The sequence below is a fragment of the Phalacrocorax carbo genome, unplaced genomic scaffold (assembly GCF_963921805.1).
Source record: "Phalacrocorax carbo unplaced genomic scaffold, bPhaCar2.1 SCAFFOLD_36, whole genome shotgun sequence".
Taxonomy (NCBI): domain Eukaryota; kingdom Metazoa; phylum Chordata; class Aves; order Suliformes; family Phalacrocoracidae; genus Phalacrocorax; species Phalacrocorax carbo.
Genome location: NW_026990495.1, coordinates 1452074 through 1468454, shown reverse-complemented (window position 1 = coordinate 1468454; position 16381 = coordinate 1452074). Strand labels below are relative to the sequence as shown.

Here is a 16381-nt window from a genome sequence, read left to right as displayed (position 1 = left end):
GGAAGAGCCTGGAAAGCAATTCATGGGCGGGGGGCGATGGAAGCAGGTACAGTGTATGCGGCAGCTGGGATTAAGTGACACCCTTGTTACCCCATGTGGGTGCCAGAGGGCTGTTCCTGCTCTCTCCTCCCCAGTGCCTTAACTTAGTCTTTTGTCTGTATGCAGGGCCTTGATAACGCTACTCTGTGGGTACCCTGTATGTGATTGGCAGGTTTTCTGCATATTTGTGACCGATCTTTCTTTTTTCTTTTAAACAGGAGAATCTTGATATGTGCTGCCCAGGAACTAAAGAAATGCAAAGAACTGACGAAGAGAGAGGTGCCAGTCAAGGAGGGAGTGGAGGGTAGTTCTGGTTTTAAGCATTCTTGACTGCGTTCTAGCCAAAAGCCTTGGCTTAAACAACTGAAATGAGCTCAACTACTGGGTATTCTTCATCCCGGCGCAGTTCTGTGTTGCTACGGACTTTACCAGCCATAGCCATGGACTCCGGGCCTGTCCTGTAGTGAGCTCAAAGCAGGTATTACAAAAACAAAAGTGTGCTTTTCCAAAATGCTTACAGGATTGAAAACGACAGACGGCTGTGGGCAGGTGGGAGTACACAGGAGTGGGCAGTGTCACTCGGGATGAGGAACAGTGGTGTGCGTACAGCTGTAGCGTGACAGTTTTCATGGCCTTAGGCAGCACAGCAAGGGTTTTCAGGCAGCAAGGCCAGCTGCCAGGCGTGTGTGAACACCTCCTCGCGAGCACGGAGGTGGGCAGGGGAGAAGCCAGTGCTGTTCCTGTTGGTGCGTAGCAGGTGACCGTTGGTGGAAGCTGCTCTCAGGGCCTGTAATCAGGTAATCTGTGGCAGAGCCAGAACTTGGAGTGAAGGAGCTGGGGTTGTTTACGCTGGAGAAGAGGAGGCTGAGGGGAGACCTTATTGCTCTCTACAACTACCTGAAAGGAGCTTGTAGTGAGGTGGGGGTTGGACTCTTCTACCTAGTAACAAGCAATAGGACAAGAGGAAATGGCCTCAAGCTGCACCAGGGGAAGTTTAGGTTGGACATTAGAAAAAACTTCTTCACCAAAAGGGTTGTCAAACATTGGAACAGGCTGCCCAGGGAAGTGGCTGAGTCTCCATCCCTGGAGGTATTCAAAACAAAGGTAGACGTGGTGCTTGATGACATGGTTTAGTGGTGGACTTGGCAGTGATAGGTTAGCGGTTGGCCTCGGTCCAAAGGGTCTTTTCCAACCTTAACAATTCTATGGTTCTATGATTCTCCCTTACCACCAGTGCTGTCAATCAGTTCAGGGAATAATGCTTTGGAGGGGGTTCAGATCGGTGGTAATTACAGAATAATTACATGATTATTATTGTGGTAGTCTGAGGGTACGAGAAGAAGCAAGACTTGGGGAGGAGAGGGTAATTTTAATTAGCTGTAAGATTTTTGACAATGCAGCTTTTGTGGGTCAGTGATGACCATCACGGTGGCTGAGACTCTCTTATGGAAATTCTTCTGTTGTGGAGCTGAATCCCCAATCACCCTCTAACAGTCTTAGCTGGACTGCTGGATCTGGCAGCGTGTGGTTTCTTTTCTTAAAACTGAAGATAGTGTAGTTACAGGGAGAGCCTGCTTGGAGGTTTTAGTAGTTTGGGGCAGGGGCCAGTTGGGGGCTGGGGCCTTCGTGGGAGGGGGCTGTTTCTGCCCTGTGCCCTTGGCCTGGCGCTCACAGCTGGGAACGGGCTTTCCAAAATCCTGCTAGAAAAGAGCCAGATGTGGGAGCTGTGGCTGAGCTGGGGACAGGGAGGACCCCTGGAGCAGCCGCAGGACCTGCGGCAAACCTGCCTTCATATCGGGTCTTCCCAGCTGGACGTTGCCCAGGAATAAGTCTGAGTCTTGCTCTTCTCCTTCAGGAAGCATGGTACGCACCATGCACACCCAGAGCTGTGCCTGTGCCAGGAGAAGACTTCAAGCTCAGCCGGGGCTGAGGGTGGCAGTTCCCACCAGCTGTCCAGCTCGGGAAGATGCAGGTAAGATGCCACAGAGGGGACACCAACTGGTTGTCACTTCTCTTGCAGGAACAGGATTTAACAGCAGAAGGGAGGCAGGATTGTGGAGTAGGTGATAGGGCAGGACAAGGCAAGTGCTTTGTGCAGCTGCTTGCACCATCACTGAAAGCAGTTTTTGCATCTTTTCAGAGAAGAGGCAGTTAGCTGCTAGATTATAGGACTGACTGCAGAGTTTTGCTTCTTTTCTCTGTGTCCTGCTCTCGGTCCCTGCCTCTCCCTTTCCCTCTCTCCTTCCTTTTTCCTCTCACCTTTTACCCTCTGTCCCGCTCCTTCGCCCTGCCTGTGTTGGTCCCTTCCTCCTGCCCTTCCTCCTGCCCTTCCTCCTGCCCTCCTCTGCTCTCTCTGTCCCTCGTCCCGCTGCTCACCACCATGGTCCTGGCTGCCCCCTGCCCCTTCCCCTCCAGCCCCTTCTCCCTGTCCCTGTGCCTGCTCCTTACCAGGGGTTTCCTTTCTCCACTCCCTGCCCAGCTCCTCCCTCGTTCTCCTCGTCCCTCTGTCCATCTGCGATCCCTCTCTGGCCCCCCCACTGCCCCGTCCCACCCCTCTCCGCTGCTCTGTCCCTCTCTCCTCCTCCTCCTCCTCCTCCTCCTCCCCCCTGCTCCACGGGGGCTCCAGGATCTGGGCAGCCCCACAGAGGCGACCATGGGGCCTGGCAGTGGGGCAGAGCGGGGCTGGGGGACGGTGACCCCGCAGGTTCAGACAGCAGGGCAGGAGCACCGCAGAGCATGCCAGGGGCTGTAGTCCTGGGGCTGGGGGCTGCCAGGTGGCCGTGTCAGTCTCAGGAATGGCAGGGATCAAATGAAATGAAATGCCACGGACGGTTGTGTCAGGGACGCTGACATGCCCTGAGTGCTGCAGGGGATTTCTGATTTGCAGCAGCAAATCTCACCACTAAAGGAGACCAGTCCTCCCCCGATGGCATCCCTGCAGGCTCTCCGTCAGCCTGTCACTGGCTTGATGGGGCCCTGGCTGGTGGGACCCATAGGGCACGTTATGAAAATTCCCTTCCCTAACTAGTGAATCAACCAGTCTTTATTGTAGGAAAGTCTATTAGCTTTGTAGATGTCAATATGATGAGTTCACATGATACGCTGTACTGTGATGAGGGAGTGGAGTTTCCCTGGACGCTTTGCTATTCTTGACGCTGAAGTAAATCAAGGGAGCCCAGTATTAAAAAAAAAAACAAAACAAACAACAAACAAACCAAAACCAACCAACTAAACAGCCTGGCCCTGGGAAGAAGGGCTTTGCATCTGGGCAGCTTAGAGCTGTCCATGAAGGATAAGGATACCCCAGGTCACCCAAGATAATGCCAGCGTCCTAGCCCCTCTGACACATCTTTGAAACCCTCCCAGCATTGTCTGGCAGCACAGATCAGTAAGTCGAGGAAGACTGACTGCAGGGACATCGGGGTTGCTCTGCAAAGTTTGACTATGATTAGTAATCGGTAGCGTGGGTGCTAGTGACTGGTCACGTCACCTTGCACCTGACCAGCTGAAGGGTGTAAGAACCCTGTGTAAAGGCCCATTTGGGGTGCCCCTGCATTGGGTTAAAGGTAAGAGTCTGAGGAGTGGCTAGGGGGAGATCCTACCGTTGGGTCACGTGGTTCCGACAGGACCCCCTTGCTTTCTAAACTCCTTCTCCGAGAGGAATATAGGTTTGGCTAAATCCAGGCTTAGTCTCCAACTTGGTCAATGGTTTATTTTCCAAGGGTTGTAGAAGTAACCGCTCATCAGAGTATTTGTTGTTAGTAACTGATTTGGCAGATGCCCAATGTCGTGTTCTAGGGCCGGTCACATTCAATGAGAACGATCACGGCTAGATTAATGAATAGTGCAGTTTATTAAAGCAACAGATACACAGGTTCTAGGCCCATAGTGGCAACCAAACTTTTAACATTAGCTTTAGTCTGATTATGCCTTCCTGCAGCCTATCAAGTTAATCTATCTGTGAATTGCCTCAGAGTCTGCTGATCCCAATAGACTCCATCCAGGAAGAAATCTACAGCGTGATGGCTTATTGGAGTAGGTCCTATGTAAGGTCTTCTGGAAAATCTCCCTTCCACATTCAGCAGATGTGGTATATAGCAAGGCTTTGGAAGAATCTGTGGAGGAATACCCACTGCCTTTAGGCCTAGGAAAAGATCTATGGAACATTCCAGGCATAAGGCTCCCCTTTTTGTCTGTATGGTCCTAAGGGCTGAATGGTCCACGTCCACCCATCCTATTAATTTGAAGGCTCTATTGGCATTTCCAGTTCCCGGCCCCTACAGAGTGAGTAAGCTTGTCAACAGCTTTGCTCTCCAAGCACAGGCAGGGCTCTCCCTTCAGACTAGCGACAAACCCTTCTTGGTGCAAGGGCGGTATCCTTCCTTTCTTCAGTGAAAACTCATCACGTAGATGCCTGTCCTTGTACCACTGAGAATTCAACACGACAGACACCCGGGACAGCTGGTTTCAGGTAGCGGGTGGGCTTTGAGTGCATAGCCAACAGTGGGGCTTGTTTGCCTCTGCTGCTGTAGTTTGCCCTGTGGCGATGGCCAGATTATGGGCTGAATATGTATAATCCCTATTCCACCACAGGCTTATAAGCAAGGCTACCGTATTAAAACCTACACTTCCCACGCACCATTAACAGAAGAAGCAAAGAGACACCGAGAGCAACAATAACCATCCCTTGGATATAGAGGGCAGCCCTGAACTCAGAAGGGTTTCCTGGCTCTGGAAACCCAGAAGGCACTGAAAGATCTAGAGCAAGAAGTCGTGGAAGCTCCCGCGTTAGCCCTGCCAGGCTACAACAATCAGTTTCTATCAGATTTCCCTGAACAGGAGGGACAGCCGGTTGGCCCCAAAAGGTCAGCAAGGCGCAGCATGTTCCTCAGGAGAACTAGACCTCGTAACTCAGGGCCTGATTTCATGGACTGAGGCTGTTGCAGCAGCAGCTGTGGTGGTGGAGAAAGCAAGAAATAGTGTCCTGGGGCACCTCCTAAGGCTAAGGGTTCATTCCTTACTTCCTTGTCCTCCCCTCCAGAGTTCAAGCAAGTGCGGATGTGCCACTGTGGGGAATTACGTTGGGTTATGGCAATAACCGTACATGGTCATTGCCTTCTTTGGCGGAACCTTCCATAAATGCAACAAGATACACTCAAACCGCTGCCTCTCCCCCAGGCTGTCTTGCCCTGGCTCTCTGCCGACAGGAGGGAGCAGTGGGTGGTGTCAGCCTGGGGGGGTGGCAGGAGGGAGAGCGGGCGGTGAGAGGCGTGGGGGTGAGAGGACATGGGGCGGTGATGGGCCCAGGGCTGTTGGGAGAGCCAGCGCGGGCCCCGGGGCTGATGGGAGGTGACGCTGGGTGGCGAAGGCCCAGGGGGTGGCGGGAGGGACAGCGCAGACCTCGGGGTGTGACAGGACACCGGGCAGCGACAGACCTGGGGGGTGACAGGACAGCAGGCTGCTGGAACCCCCTCCCCTAAGGGCCACTCGGCATTAGGGCAGCGAGGGCGGGGCTGCCACACCCACATGATGCAGGTCTTTCTTCATAATGTGCTGAGCATATAAGAGGACCATGACACCGCGTGCTGCAGTAGGCGCCATCCCAGAGCAGGCACCGCCTGGCCCCAACCATGTCCTGTGTCCACTACAAGTTCTTCTCCAGGCTGAACTATGATACGGTCACCTTCAGCGGCCTCCACATCACCCTGCGCGACCTCAAGCGCCAGATCATGGGCCGCGAGAAGCTGAAGGCGACCAGGAGCGACCTGCAGATCTCCAACGCCCAGACCAAAGAAGGTGCGTGGGGGCGGCGGGCGCGGGGCCTCGGGGACCAGTGCGGAGCTGCACCCCGGCGGGGAGCTGCATTGCAGGGGGGAGCAGCACCCCAGTAGGGAGTTGCACCCCAGCGGGGACCTGCACCACTGTGGAAAGCGACAACCCGCAGGGGCCCTGCACCACCTGCCCCGGCGCCCCCAGGGGCCCTGGCACCACCTGCCAGACGGTGGGCTGGCCCCGCTGGTAGGTGACGGTGTGGAGCCGGGCAGGCTCACCGGACACCGGCAGCCCTGGGGCAGAGGGCAGCACACAGGCACTGACCGGTGGCGGCATGGCCGTGGTGGTGAAGCGCATGTCGGACACCTCCGATGCCGTCGGCAGCTGCAGAGGGAACCTCTCTGTTGGGGGAAGCAAAGAGGGGTGGTGGGGTGAGCTACTGGTGGGCAGAGCCCCTTGGGGGGTTACCCGGAGGGCAGGAGCACCACGAGGAGCAGGAGCTGCTGCTGTACCTGCCATGGCGGCGGGTCAGTGTGGGGTTTGTCTGGGGCAAAGAGTGTTCTGGGGTTCTGTCCCCATGGCGATCATTCCACCAGCACCTGCCTCAGCCAGCCCTGCCAGGGTTTCATTTCTCATGCCACAGCAACTGCCCGTCTCAATGACGTCCCATCCTGCTGATGGTTTCCTGTCCTCAATGCTCATTTCTCAACCCGGTGAGGGTTTCCCATCCCCACGGTAACTTTTCATAATGGAGATCTAGTAACAGAAGCAATGCTAACCTAAGCGAAAAGAAAACAGGGTATTAAATATCAGTGGAATATCTGCCCATGGAGTCATGTTCTGCAAAGGCAGAAGTCCCTTCAAAAAGCCTGTGCCTCCTTTTAATTTGATCTGCATTTGTTGAGTGTGTTGAGACGATAAAAGTCGGTGTTACCTATAAAAGGTTGCTTTTCTCTCTGTAAAGGGATTCTCTGAAGTGCTGTGTAATGACATACTGATATACGTTCTTACAAACTGACTACTGCTTTTTTCTGTACTGATGTTGTTTTCAGAATACACAGATGATGACGCCCTGATTCCGAGGAACTCCTCGGTAATTGTCAGAAGGATCCCTGCTGGAGGAGTTAAAGCTACCAGCAGAACCTCTGTTACGTGAGTATCCGTAAAGCGGTGTAGTCTTTGCTAGGGGGTTCAGTGAGGTCACTGGTTTAATGGATATTAGTTTACCAGTGGCGTTCCAACTGCATCTCCTTTGTTAAAGCGGCTGTTAGTTTTTGTTGTCCTGGGGTAGGTTTCAATGGACCTGTCCCAAAGCAGACTGACCTTTTTAGGCCTGCTGGGACATGGGCTTCAGGCTCCAACAACGGTAACTTCTAAGATGATTCTGTTGGGTTTGTTCTTGGGCTTGATTGTTCTGAGAGCCGAGCTGTAGATGCTGTTTCCTCCAGGTGGAGAGATGCCTTATGCTATGGGCTTGCTTGTATTGCTTTCAGAGTAAAGACAGATACGCACCGTAGTGTACGCTTAGAATTTGTTCCCATCCCAGAGGAGCCCGATTGTCAGTGTTTGGCTATTTCCTGCATTTGCGGGAGGAGGCAGGATATGGCAGGTACTCTGAGGCCCCAGATCTGGGGTGTATTGGTTGAGATTACAGCTACTCAAACGTGATCCTGCCTACAGGATTGTTGTGGTCATTTTGGGATTTGGGTTTTTTTTTTAGTTGCACTGAATGTGAGAATTTGAGAATGAGAACAGTTTATGTGTATGAATAGATGGCCACATTCACTAGATTATCCGAACAATGTCCTGATGGGCAGGTTTTATAACCTGTTTCACTGCTTGATGTGGGGCACAAGTGCTCTATTTTAAGCTCTGATCACCTTCCTTTCTTTCTCCTTCCAGAAGTCGAACGGAGCCAGTGAGCGGAACACCAAAAGCAGTATGTAAAAGCACAGGGTCACACCTTTTTCTGCACACTGCACTGAATTCTGAACAACGTAGCCTTGTATGAAATTTTCCAAACACTAGCTTCATATAATTTCTTCCAGTAAAACATAGCCTATGCTGCAAAGACAATGGATTTGATTCAGCATAGTAAGAACTGCGTAATGCCATCATTTGCACAGTTCTAATGGGACTATTGGTATTTGTGCCCAGTCACGCATTGTATTTCATCCTGAATATGCGAGGCTATTTCCTGAATGGCTTTGTGTTGTACAGATAAGGTACGATTGGTTATAGGCGATGTAGGTTCCAGGTTTGCACAACTGGACGTGGTGCCGTGCTCTCCATCTGTCTGTCTACAGCTAGTAACGTGTCTGTTGGCGTAGCTGCTTGTGCGCTTTGTGTTTCTTGCAGACTTTCAGACTACGGTAGAGGTTAACTATTGCTATGTTTGGACTGTACAAGTTGAATATGTGTTTAATTTTCTGTGAACAGATGGATGACTCCTCTGCATCTGCTTCTCTGTCCCAGCTTATTCAGGTATATCTATATTCTTACCAAATACTTCAAAAAAAAAAAAAAAGTGTTTGCTTCATATTTTTAAATCTTGCACTGTGATCCAGAGCTGTATAACTGTTGTAATGCGAACAATGCTTTACTTTAATTCTTAATAATGTCAAGTATTTATGTTAACTTTAAAATGTGTGTATGCTTTGATCCTCTCCTGTAAAGAGCAGTTGCCACTTTGGGGAGATAGAAGGGGAGAACCTTACCAGCACCAACGTCACGTTGCACTAGTGCTCATCTTCAAGACACAAAGGAGAAGCACTTCAGAGGCTGTTTGCCCTTTTTCATACATTCCGTTAGTTCTGCTTTGGGGAGGAGCGCTATTTTTACAGAAGCATGTCACTGGCTGTAAGGGACGGACATTCCAGGGGGTGTGGAGCAGCCAAATTAGAGGCGTGCCTGGAACACGGACAATTGCAGGGCTATTTCTGAATTTCTAGTCCTCAGAGCTGCAGATCCATTCTTTGACCGCCGCACAATTTCATCAGCTGTCGTATAGATACAGTGGGCAACACAATCTGATTTCCTTGAACGCAGACTGTGTACGCTGTGATTATGTCCCTAACCGTGTCTAGGAACACACCCACGCGTGTGTGTGGCATGCTGGCGGAGGTGACCTTCTGGAACTCCTGCCACGCCGCGTTTTGCTGTGGAGCTGCTGGCGGTTTTTGCCCGGGAATGTGTAACTTTGGCTGGGAAAGCACTAGTCATTGCGCCTTGTGAGAAGGCGTAGTGCTAGCCAATTCAGTGCCTGGGCTTTAAAGTTACAAAGATCAGAGAAGGCAGGGCCTAAGGCAGAGGAGCTGGTTCTTTCTTCTGAAAAGAAAGGCTGGAGTTCATTCCCAAGACAGAGAAACCTCTCCCCACTAGCCACTTCTTCCCTCTCTCACCACAGACATGAAATTGTGGACACGTGGCAAAAATATTGGAAAAAATAATTCATTTGGAAGGTAGCCACCAGAAGAAACTGGTCTGCATTAGTGCTGTCCCTAAACGTGTCCTTGGTTCTGTAAACTTAGGTGAAGTTTTACTCTAAAATGTGAGAAGCCGTCCAAGAGGTGCACACATTGAAGCTTTTGAGAACATTGAAGTATTTCAGAACAATACAGGAACAACACCTCAGAGCAGCTCAAAACTGTGACTTACTCTACCCTCTTTAGCGCAGACTGGCTCAGCAGGGAGTCAATGTGTTGTAAAAAGTCCTCTGGTTTATTACTGCTATGTACGAAATGCCATATTTGAACTTTCGCCTATCCCTAGAAATGTTTTGTGGGTTTTGGATGTGTCTTGTACATCTCTTGGGTTCAAGCAAATCAGTCAAGTGTCTGTGAAGTTTTCTGTCACGGTTAATGGAAATGATTTCATAGGTGTCGATCTGCATTATGTTACAGTTGAGGAAAAACTGTGTATAGGAAACAACCATTTAATAAAATGCTGAAAGTAGTTGGTTGCTCTTGCGAAGGAATGCACCTAAAAGCAAAGACAGGAGTGGCTGATCTGAAGGCTTGGTGCTGGACGGTCCAAAGAATGTACAGTCCCTCCCTTAGACCCTGCTGGTATCTGCACTAGTGTGTAATTAAAACGTTTGAACAAATAGTACTTCAAAAACCAAGAAATCAGCTGGTTTCCTTCATATGAAGATCTAGTTCTGCGTAAGGCTTGTATTACAATTTGCATGGTAAAAGGACACGGCCAGCTGGAGAAACCTGCAGGTTTTGCTTACCGTAGTTAGCTCACTTAACACGAAGAAGTTAGCAGGGGCTCTAAAGTGTTTCTAACGTGTGTGTCGACTAACGGCCTGTTACACAGACTGCCAGTCTGGCTGAAGCCAGCGCTTCCGAAGAAGACAAAATAAAAGCGATGATGATACAGTCTTGCCGTGCATATGATCCAATCAAGTAAGTGTTGATAACGCCAGATCTGTTCCCCAACGATTACGGAGGAATGCTAGAGATGGTTGCTTTAACAAGAGAGACACATGCACCCCTTTTTCTTTTTCTCCCAAAAACCTTCTAGTTACATGAAGAACAGCCTGGGTCTACCTCCGCCATCATATACTTGCTTTCGTTGTGGAAAACCTGGCCACTATATAAAGAACTGCCCAACAAACGGGGTAAGGTTGGGGGGGGACTTCTGGTGTTACTTTGGTTTTGTTTTTTACCTTGGCAGTGAGGTAACAGATACATGAACACGCATATTAAGACGTGTTTCTCTTGGGGTGAAATAGAGAGGTTACATGGCAAAGTTGCAAAGCCCTTCAAAATTCAAGGGACACCTGCAATTATCAAGGCAAAATTTTCTTTTTTCCAGGCCATCACAACAAACATAGCCAGAGAACTTTCTCTGTCAACTTTCATGCATATTTTTCTGTATTTCACTATGACTGGAAATTTATTTTGTGTTTGAACCCTTTCTAAAGACACTTCACAGTTTTTAGTATTTTGTACAAAACCAGGATGTTTCTGCTGGCCCCATCTATTGGATATCTGCCTGGTGTAATGACACAAGCCTCTGGCTGAGCGTCCCTGCCATTTAACAACAGTCACGGAGATGTCGTTTTAAGTGTGGGTCTTGAGATACGCCTGCATTTCTTTTCCTGCCAGGACAAGACTTTTGAGCCTGTTCCCAGAATTAGGAGGAGCACGGGCATTCCAAGGAGTTTCATGGTGGAGGTGAAAGATCCCAACACAAAGGGTGCTATGCTGACCAGCACGGGAAAATATGCCATACCAATTATTAATGCGTAAGTATGGGACTAACGGGACTGACCCAGGAGCGAAGGAGAGGAACCGTGCGTCGATGCCTGGGCGGCAATGCAGCCGAGTGGGCCAGCACCTCTAGTTACGGGGGAGGAAGCACTGGCATTGCATCTTAACCTTAACACCCGTGATACTTTCTAATCCCAAGGCCCTAAAATAGGACGCTCCTCCTGTTCATGCCCCTGGAAGCTGCTTAAACTTGTGGCGTGCTAAGAATCAGTATTTCTGCAAAAGGTTTCCGAGGTGTTTGCAGTGGAGTCGTTCTCTTTGAAAGCACATTTTGCTTCTGTCCGATGCTGCAAAGGCTCCTTGCAAAAGTTAACAAGTTGCTGTGGGAGTGAGGTTTCCTCCCCCTCTGACTTTTATCACCTCCCCTGTGTGAAAGAGGCTGCAGGAGAGGCTGCTCCTGTTGCTATAAACTAAGAAAATACTACTGTGTGCTGACAAGAGCGGCTGCTCTAAAATGCACTCGGTGGCACTTCTGGTGTTCTGCCATGGACCTCCTTTTGTAGAAGCTCTAACATAGACTTCTTCCATTTCCAAAACTTCATTACTCGGAGACTGACTTGATCCTCAGCCTGCCATTTACTTTTACCCTCTGGCAACAGAGGAGAGGTGGGATTCATTTCACACGATTTCTAGCTGTCAAAAAATTATTTGCCTAGTCTGAGCTGATTTCTCCATTGACCCAATGAATGGGAGAGGTCTGCAGCAGGAAAATTGTTCCCCCTCCTTCTTCTCATCCTGTGGCTGTAGAAAAGGACTTTCAACTAGCGGCCTACGTTTTAGAAGGCTAATGTGGAGTGAGAAGAATTCCACCTGTTCTCTTCCCCTGAGAAAAGCCAAAGCTTGGAAAAGTTCTCCTTGACCCACCTTTAACTTTTTGCTCTCTCCTTCCCCACCCCGCTCCAGGGAAGCTTATGCCAGAGGAAAGAAGGAAAAGCCTCCCTTTCTACCAGAAGAGCCGGCCTCCTCCTCCCCCTCCGATGAGCCTATTCCAGATGAGCTCCTGTGTCCCCTTTGTAAAGATATAATGACCGACGCAGCTGTTATTCCCTGCTGTGGAAACAGTTATTGTGACGAATGTAAGTGTGACCCCATGGCTGTTAATTCAAAACATCACCTCTGATCCTCTGAAAGCAGAAACAGGAGATCAGGAAATTACTGTCTCACCGGTTCTATGTAGTACTTAAGCCCAGCCTGAATAGGAAAGGACTCTTCTCCTATAAAGGGCAAAAGAAAGGCCGAAAGCTTTTTCCTCCTTTTTATGTATCTCGTTAAATCCCCTTCGCACGTGGAAGGACGAGTATGAGAAGAGGGCGTAACTGCGCAGGTGATGACGCTATTAGATAGCGAATGCATTTCGTTTGTCCACAGCCCTTTCCCTCCTACAAAATTACAGAGCCAACGCTGGTGACTTCCTGTGGTCTGCAGCAATCGGGTACTTGGGCATTTAATGCACATTCTCCTCCACGGGAGAGTTGGCTGAAACCTTCAGAACTCAAACCCGCTAACGGGTTTTTGAGGTCTCTTTTGTTCACTAGCCCTGAGGTTGGTGACTTCTCACTGTACTAGAGAGTGGAAAAAAGGTGAGCCAAGACATCAAGACACCGCCTACTCCACACCTCCAGATGTTACAGGAGTGAAACATCAGGGCTGTACCGTTATTGGCTGCATACTAGAAAATTATTAGGCTACTGAACTTGAGCTTCATGTTCCCAATTCAAGATCATCTTCACCCATTAATCATATACATGGTTTTATAACTGATGAGAACCCCAAAAATGTCCTTAGTTTGGCTAAAATCTATTTTGATGCCTCTAATTGCACACAGGTATTAGAACAGCGTTACTGGATTCTGAGGATCATACCTGCCCAACGTGTCATCAGAGCGATGTTTCTCCTGATGCTTTAGCTGCCAACAAGATCCTACGCCAGGTAACGTGATGGCTCTTCCATGAACTGCTTGTAAGAGAAGTCTATTCCTGAAAAGCTGAAAGGGAAGAAAACATGAATCGACGGCTCCTGAAGCAGGGCTAAATTGGACAAGGCTACATTTATTTACTCCTCCAGTGCATGATCCCTTGTTACAGAAGCTTACAACTCCTTAGAGACAGTCTGGCAAATTCAGGTCACAGTTTTAACGTGATTGCCTCCCTTTCAAATTCGGTGTTGGCACTGAAGTGCTTTAAATACAGACACCCTGAGTTACCAGTCATTAATGCCGGCGCTTAATGCGATGTGTTCCTATCCCTGCCTGCTGATTTATTTTAGGATTGATAGCATTTACAGGAATAGGCGAGTGATGTTCCTCTGTGGAGCCTTTTGTTTGTGTGCCTCCTGAAGTTTCCTATCCCCTTTTTGTCCGTGTTTTTCTGCCTCTAGGCTGTGAACAACTTCGAAAATGGAACTGGCTACCCTCGGCAGCAGCAGCCGCAGCAGCCGCCACCGCCACCACCTCCACCACCACTCCTGACTGTCGGGCCTCCCGCCGCGCTGGTGACGGCCGCTAACCTTTCTAAACCTTCCTCTCAGCCAATCGGCGGGTTGTTGGAGGAGAAGGTTAGTTTGATTTCAGCATAGGCACTGATCCTTGTCTTTTAGCAGAGCTTCGTTTCCAACTCTTTCCAACCGTTTTTTGCCAAGGGCCGTCAGGTTCCGCTACTAAGACAAGCAGCACTGCCGAGTCGTCTGGGCCCCCAAGGACAATCAATACCCACAACGGGTAAGTAACGCTAACTTTAGAATTCCTTTAAAAGTCTTATCTTCAGATAAACTGAATGGGATTTTTTTCTTTTCCCTCCCCACTGCAACAGGTCATCCAGTGAGAGCCACTACAATTCGCTCAGCAGGTGGCGGATCAGGCTGGGAACTGTAAGTGTCCCACAGAAATTCAATGCATTACTACCGGTAACTGTACTACTACTACTGGTTAAAGGAGGCCGTAACACGTAACTCCTGCAACAGCTGATTTGCAATGAATAAGTACGCACAGGTAGTTGTGGGGAACACAAGCGGTAATTAATTTTGAAATGGCTTACTTTGAATGGCCTTTAACAAAGGGATCTGTGCTTGCACTAAGATTATTTAAAATAAAACATCAGCACAGGACTGACAAGGGGACTGCCAAAAACCAACACTTTCTGGGGAAACCGTAATCACATACGAAAATTAAATATAATTATAGGATCAAGTGGAAAGCCAGGCTAGAAACTTGGAAGCAGAAACTTTACATGCTAACAAGTTCTTCAATTTGCAGCAGCATCATTACATAAACACATGGAGAGAGGATAAAAAAAAAAACAAACCAAACCAAACAAAGCAAACCAAATTTGAGAGGAAAAAAGTTGGGGAGTGTGACCCTTTTTTCTTTCTTTTTGTGTGTGGTTTTTTTTCAGGTCCAAGTCTCCCTGCAGTGCTTCATCTTACTGTAGAAGTTCGTATACCTACACCAAGTCAAGATCCAGTTCTTCCCCCACTCACTCCTACTCTCGATCATTCAATCGTTCCCAGTCTCGTTCCTCCCCGCGATTGCCGCCGTATCCAAGAAGAGGCAAAGGGAAGAGTCGTAACTATCGCTCCAGGTCAAGGTCACGCGGCTCTCACCATTCAAGGCTAAGGTCACCCCCGCACAGAAGATACCATTCACGGTCAAGGTCTCCGGTGTTTAGGGGCCAGTCTCCAACTAAACGGACTCTACCTCAAGGGGAAGGAGAAAGGGAGTGTTTTAACAGGTCCAGAGAGGTTCCACCATATGATAGGAAAGCTTACGAGGGCAGATCCCGTGACTGTAGGGATCCATTTGAAAAGGAAAGATACAGAGAACGGCGAGGGAACTCTAGGCACCGGAGTGAGAAGTTTTACAAGGGCTATGCTGTTGGCTGTCAACCTCCACCTCCACAAAACCGAGAGGACTTTTCTCCAGGTAGGTTTGGTCCACCTGGCACCAGACGAGAGAATTTGCCATGTGCTCAGGGACGTAGGCAGGATTATCCTGCTGGGCAGAGGCACAGAAACCATCATAGAGCTGGAAATTGCCCTGAAAAACCATGTGGAAGGGAGAGCCGTGGCATCAAAGATCCTGAAACATCAAAAAAGAAAGAGGTGGAAAAACCACTGGGAGACAACAAAGGCAATAAAGATAAAAAGCACCGGAATGAAGGATTTCCAAATGCTGAGTTGTTGGAAGGTGCGAGAAAACCAAGAGAGGCAGCTGCAGCAGAAGGTGTTACAGCGGAGTCTGTCTTCAGGCTCCCAAGCAGAGACGATGCCACCCCTGTGAGAAATGAGCCAATGGAAACAGAGTCTAGTGCTTTCAGACTGGGGTCTGAAAAGGAGGAAGAAGAGAAGGATAAGCCAAAAGCAAAGACTGACAAGGCCAAGCGGAAAGTAGAAGTGGCTCTTCCTCCTAAGACGGACAATACAGTAAAACCAGCTGAAGGTTCCAACGAGAAGGTGGACACGGGTCGTGACAAATCTCCTCGACTGGAACCTCCTGCGAAAAAGGCAAAGGAGGACTAGCCAAAGTCAGGCAGTGTTAAAACACCTTCCTCTTGAAAGGATGAGGGTGTTTTGATGCTGTCCTGCAGCGAGTAGTTGCTAGTTGGGAGGATAGAAGGGGAGTGCCTTATCAGCCAAGTTAGAGCCATTTCTGGAATACGGGCAATTGCATGGCTATTGTTCTCTTTGTTTACTCGCACCTGTATAAACACAAATCGCATGTTCATCAATAAAGTTAACACTCTTTTAGCCTCGTGTGTTCCCTGGCATGTCTGTGTTACATTTCTAACTAGCGTCTCGCCATGAGATCACAGAGATGTCTCAAAAATGATTAGGAAATAAGAAAAATAATACTCCTGGAGTAGGAGGGGAGACTCAGTGTTAGTTAGAACTAATTAAAGTCAATGAAAGACAAAGCACAACCATTCCCTTCTTGTTTGCTCTGACTGTACCTGCTTTGGGTTGTGGGTAGGCATAGGCAGGGTGGAAGCCTTGCATCTCTCTTGACGAGTCCTCTCTCTCTCCTTCTCCCCGTGAAAGCAGAATGCACATTAACTATGCACACTAACAGGCGTATAAAGAAAAGCTAGGGCCCTGGGGCCATTGCCACTGCCTAATTCTCTTACTATCCCGTTATTTACTGATTTATGTTCTGGAATTACTAAATTTGGTACTAGAGCAAACCTTACACAACTCATACTCTTTGCGGGGGGAAAGATACACTCACCTTCCCGTTGTGACACTAATGGGTATAGCTTTCCCTCTGCCAGCTGGAAGCGTGCTGACTTCCCACAGTGCTT

The 16381-nt window shown here is 49.1% G+C and overlaps 2 protein-coding genes across 2 annotated transcripts; both read left to right on the top strand.

Annotated features, from left to right (window-relative positions):
* Window positions 1–5669: 5669 nt before the first annotated feature.
* On the top strand, window positions 5670–13909 carry LOC135311319 (E3 ubiquitin-protein ligase RBBP6-like). Its single transcript, XM_064440443.1, has 11 exons — window positions 5670–5835; window positions 6864–6963; window positions 7714–7750; window positions 8251–8295; window positions 10132–10220; window positions 10339–10435; window positions 10926–11065; window positions 11994–12166; window positions 12916–13019; window positions 13467–13643; window positions 13898–13909. Exons 1-11 carry the CDS (start codon window positions 5670–5672, stop codon window positions 13907–13909), a joined length of 1140 nt encoding a protein of 379 aa, XP_064296513.1.
* Window positions 13910–13977: 68 nt separating this feature from the next.
* LOC135311318 (E3 ubiquitin-protein ligase RBBP6-like) lies at window positions 13978–15602 on the top strand. Its single transcript, XM_064440441.1, has 2 exons — window positions 13978–13991; window positions 14480–15602. The coding sequence occupies exons 1-2, from the start codon at window positions 13978–13980 to the stop codon at window positions 15600–15602; spliced, it is 1137 nt and encodes a 378-aa protein (XP_064296511.1).
* The last annotated feature ends 779 nt before the right edge of the window (window positions 15603–16381 follow it).

Coding starts and splice junctions, on each gene's coding strand:
- LOC135311319 (XM_064440443.1), top strand. CDS start 5,670: ATGTCCTGTGTCCACTACAAGTTCTTCTCCAGGCTGAACTATGATACG. Junction 5,836..6,863: donor CAACGCCCAGACCAAAGAAG/GTGCGTGGGGGC, acceptor TGTTGTTTTCAG/AATACACAGATGATGACGCC. Junction 10,436..10,925: donor AGAACTGCCCAACAAACGGG/GTAAGGTTGGGG, acceptor TTTTCCTGCCAG/GACAAGACTTTTGAGCCTGT.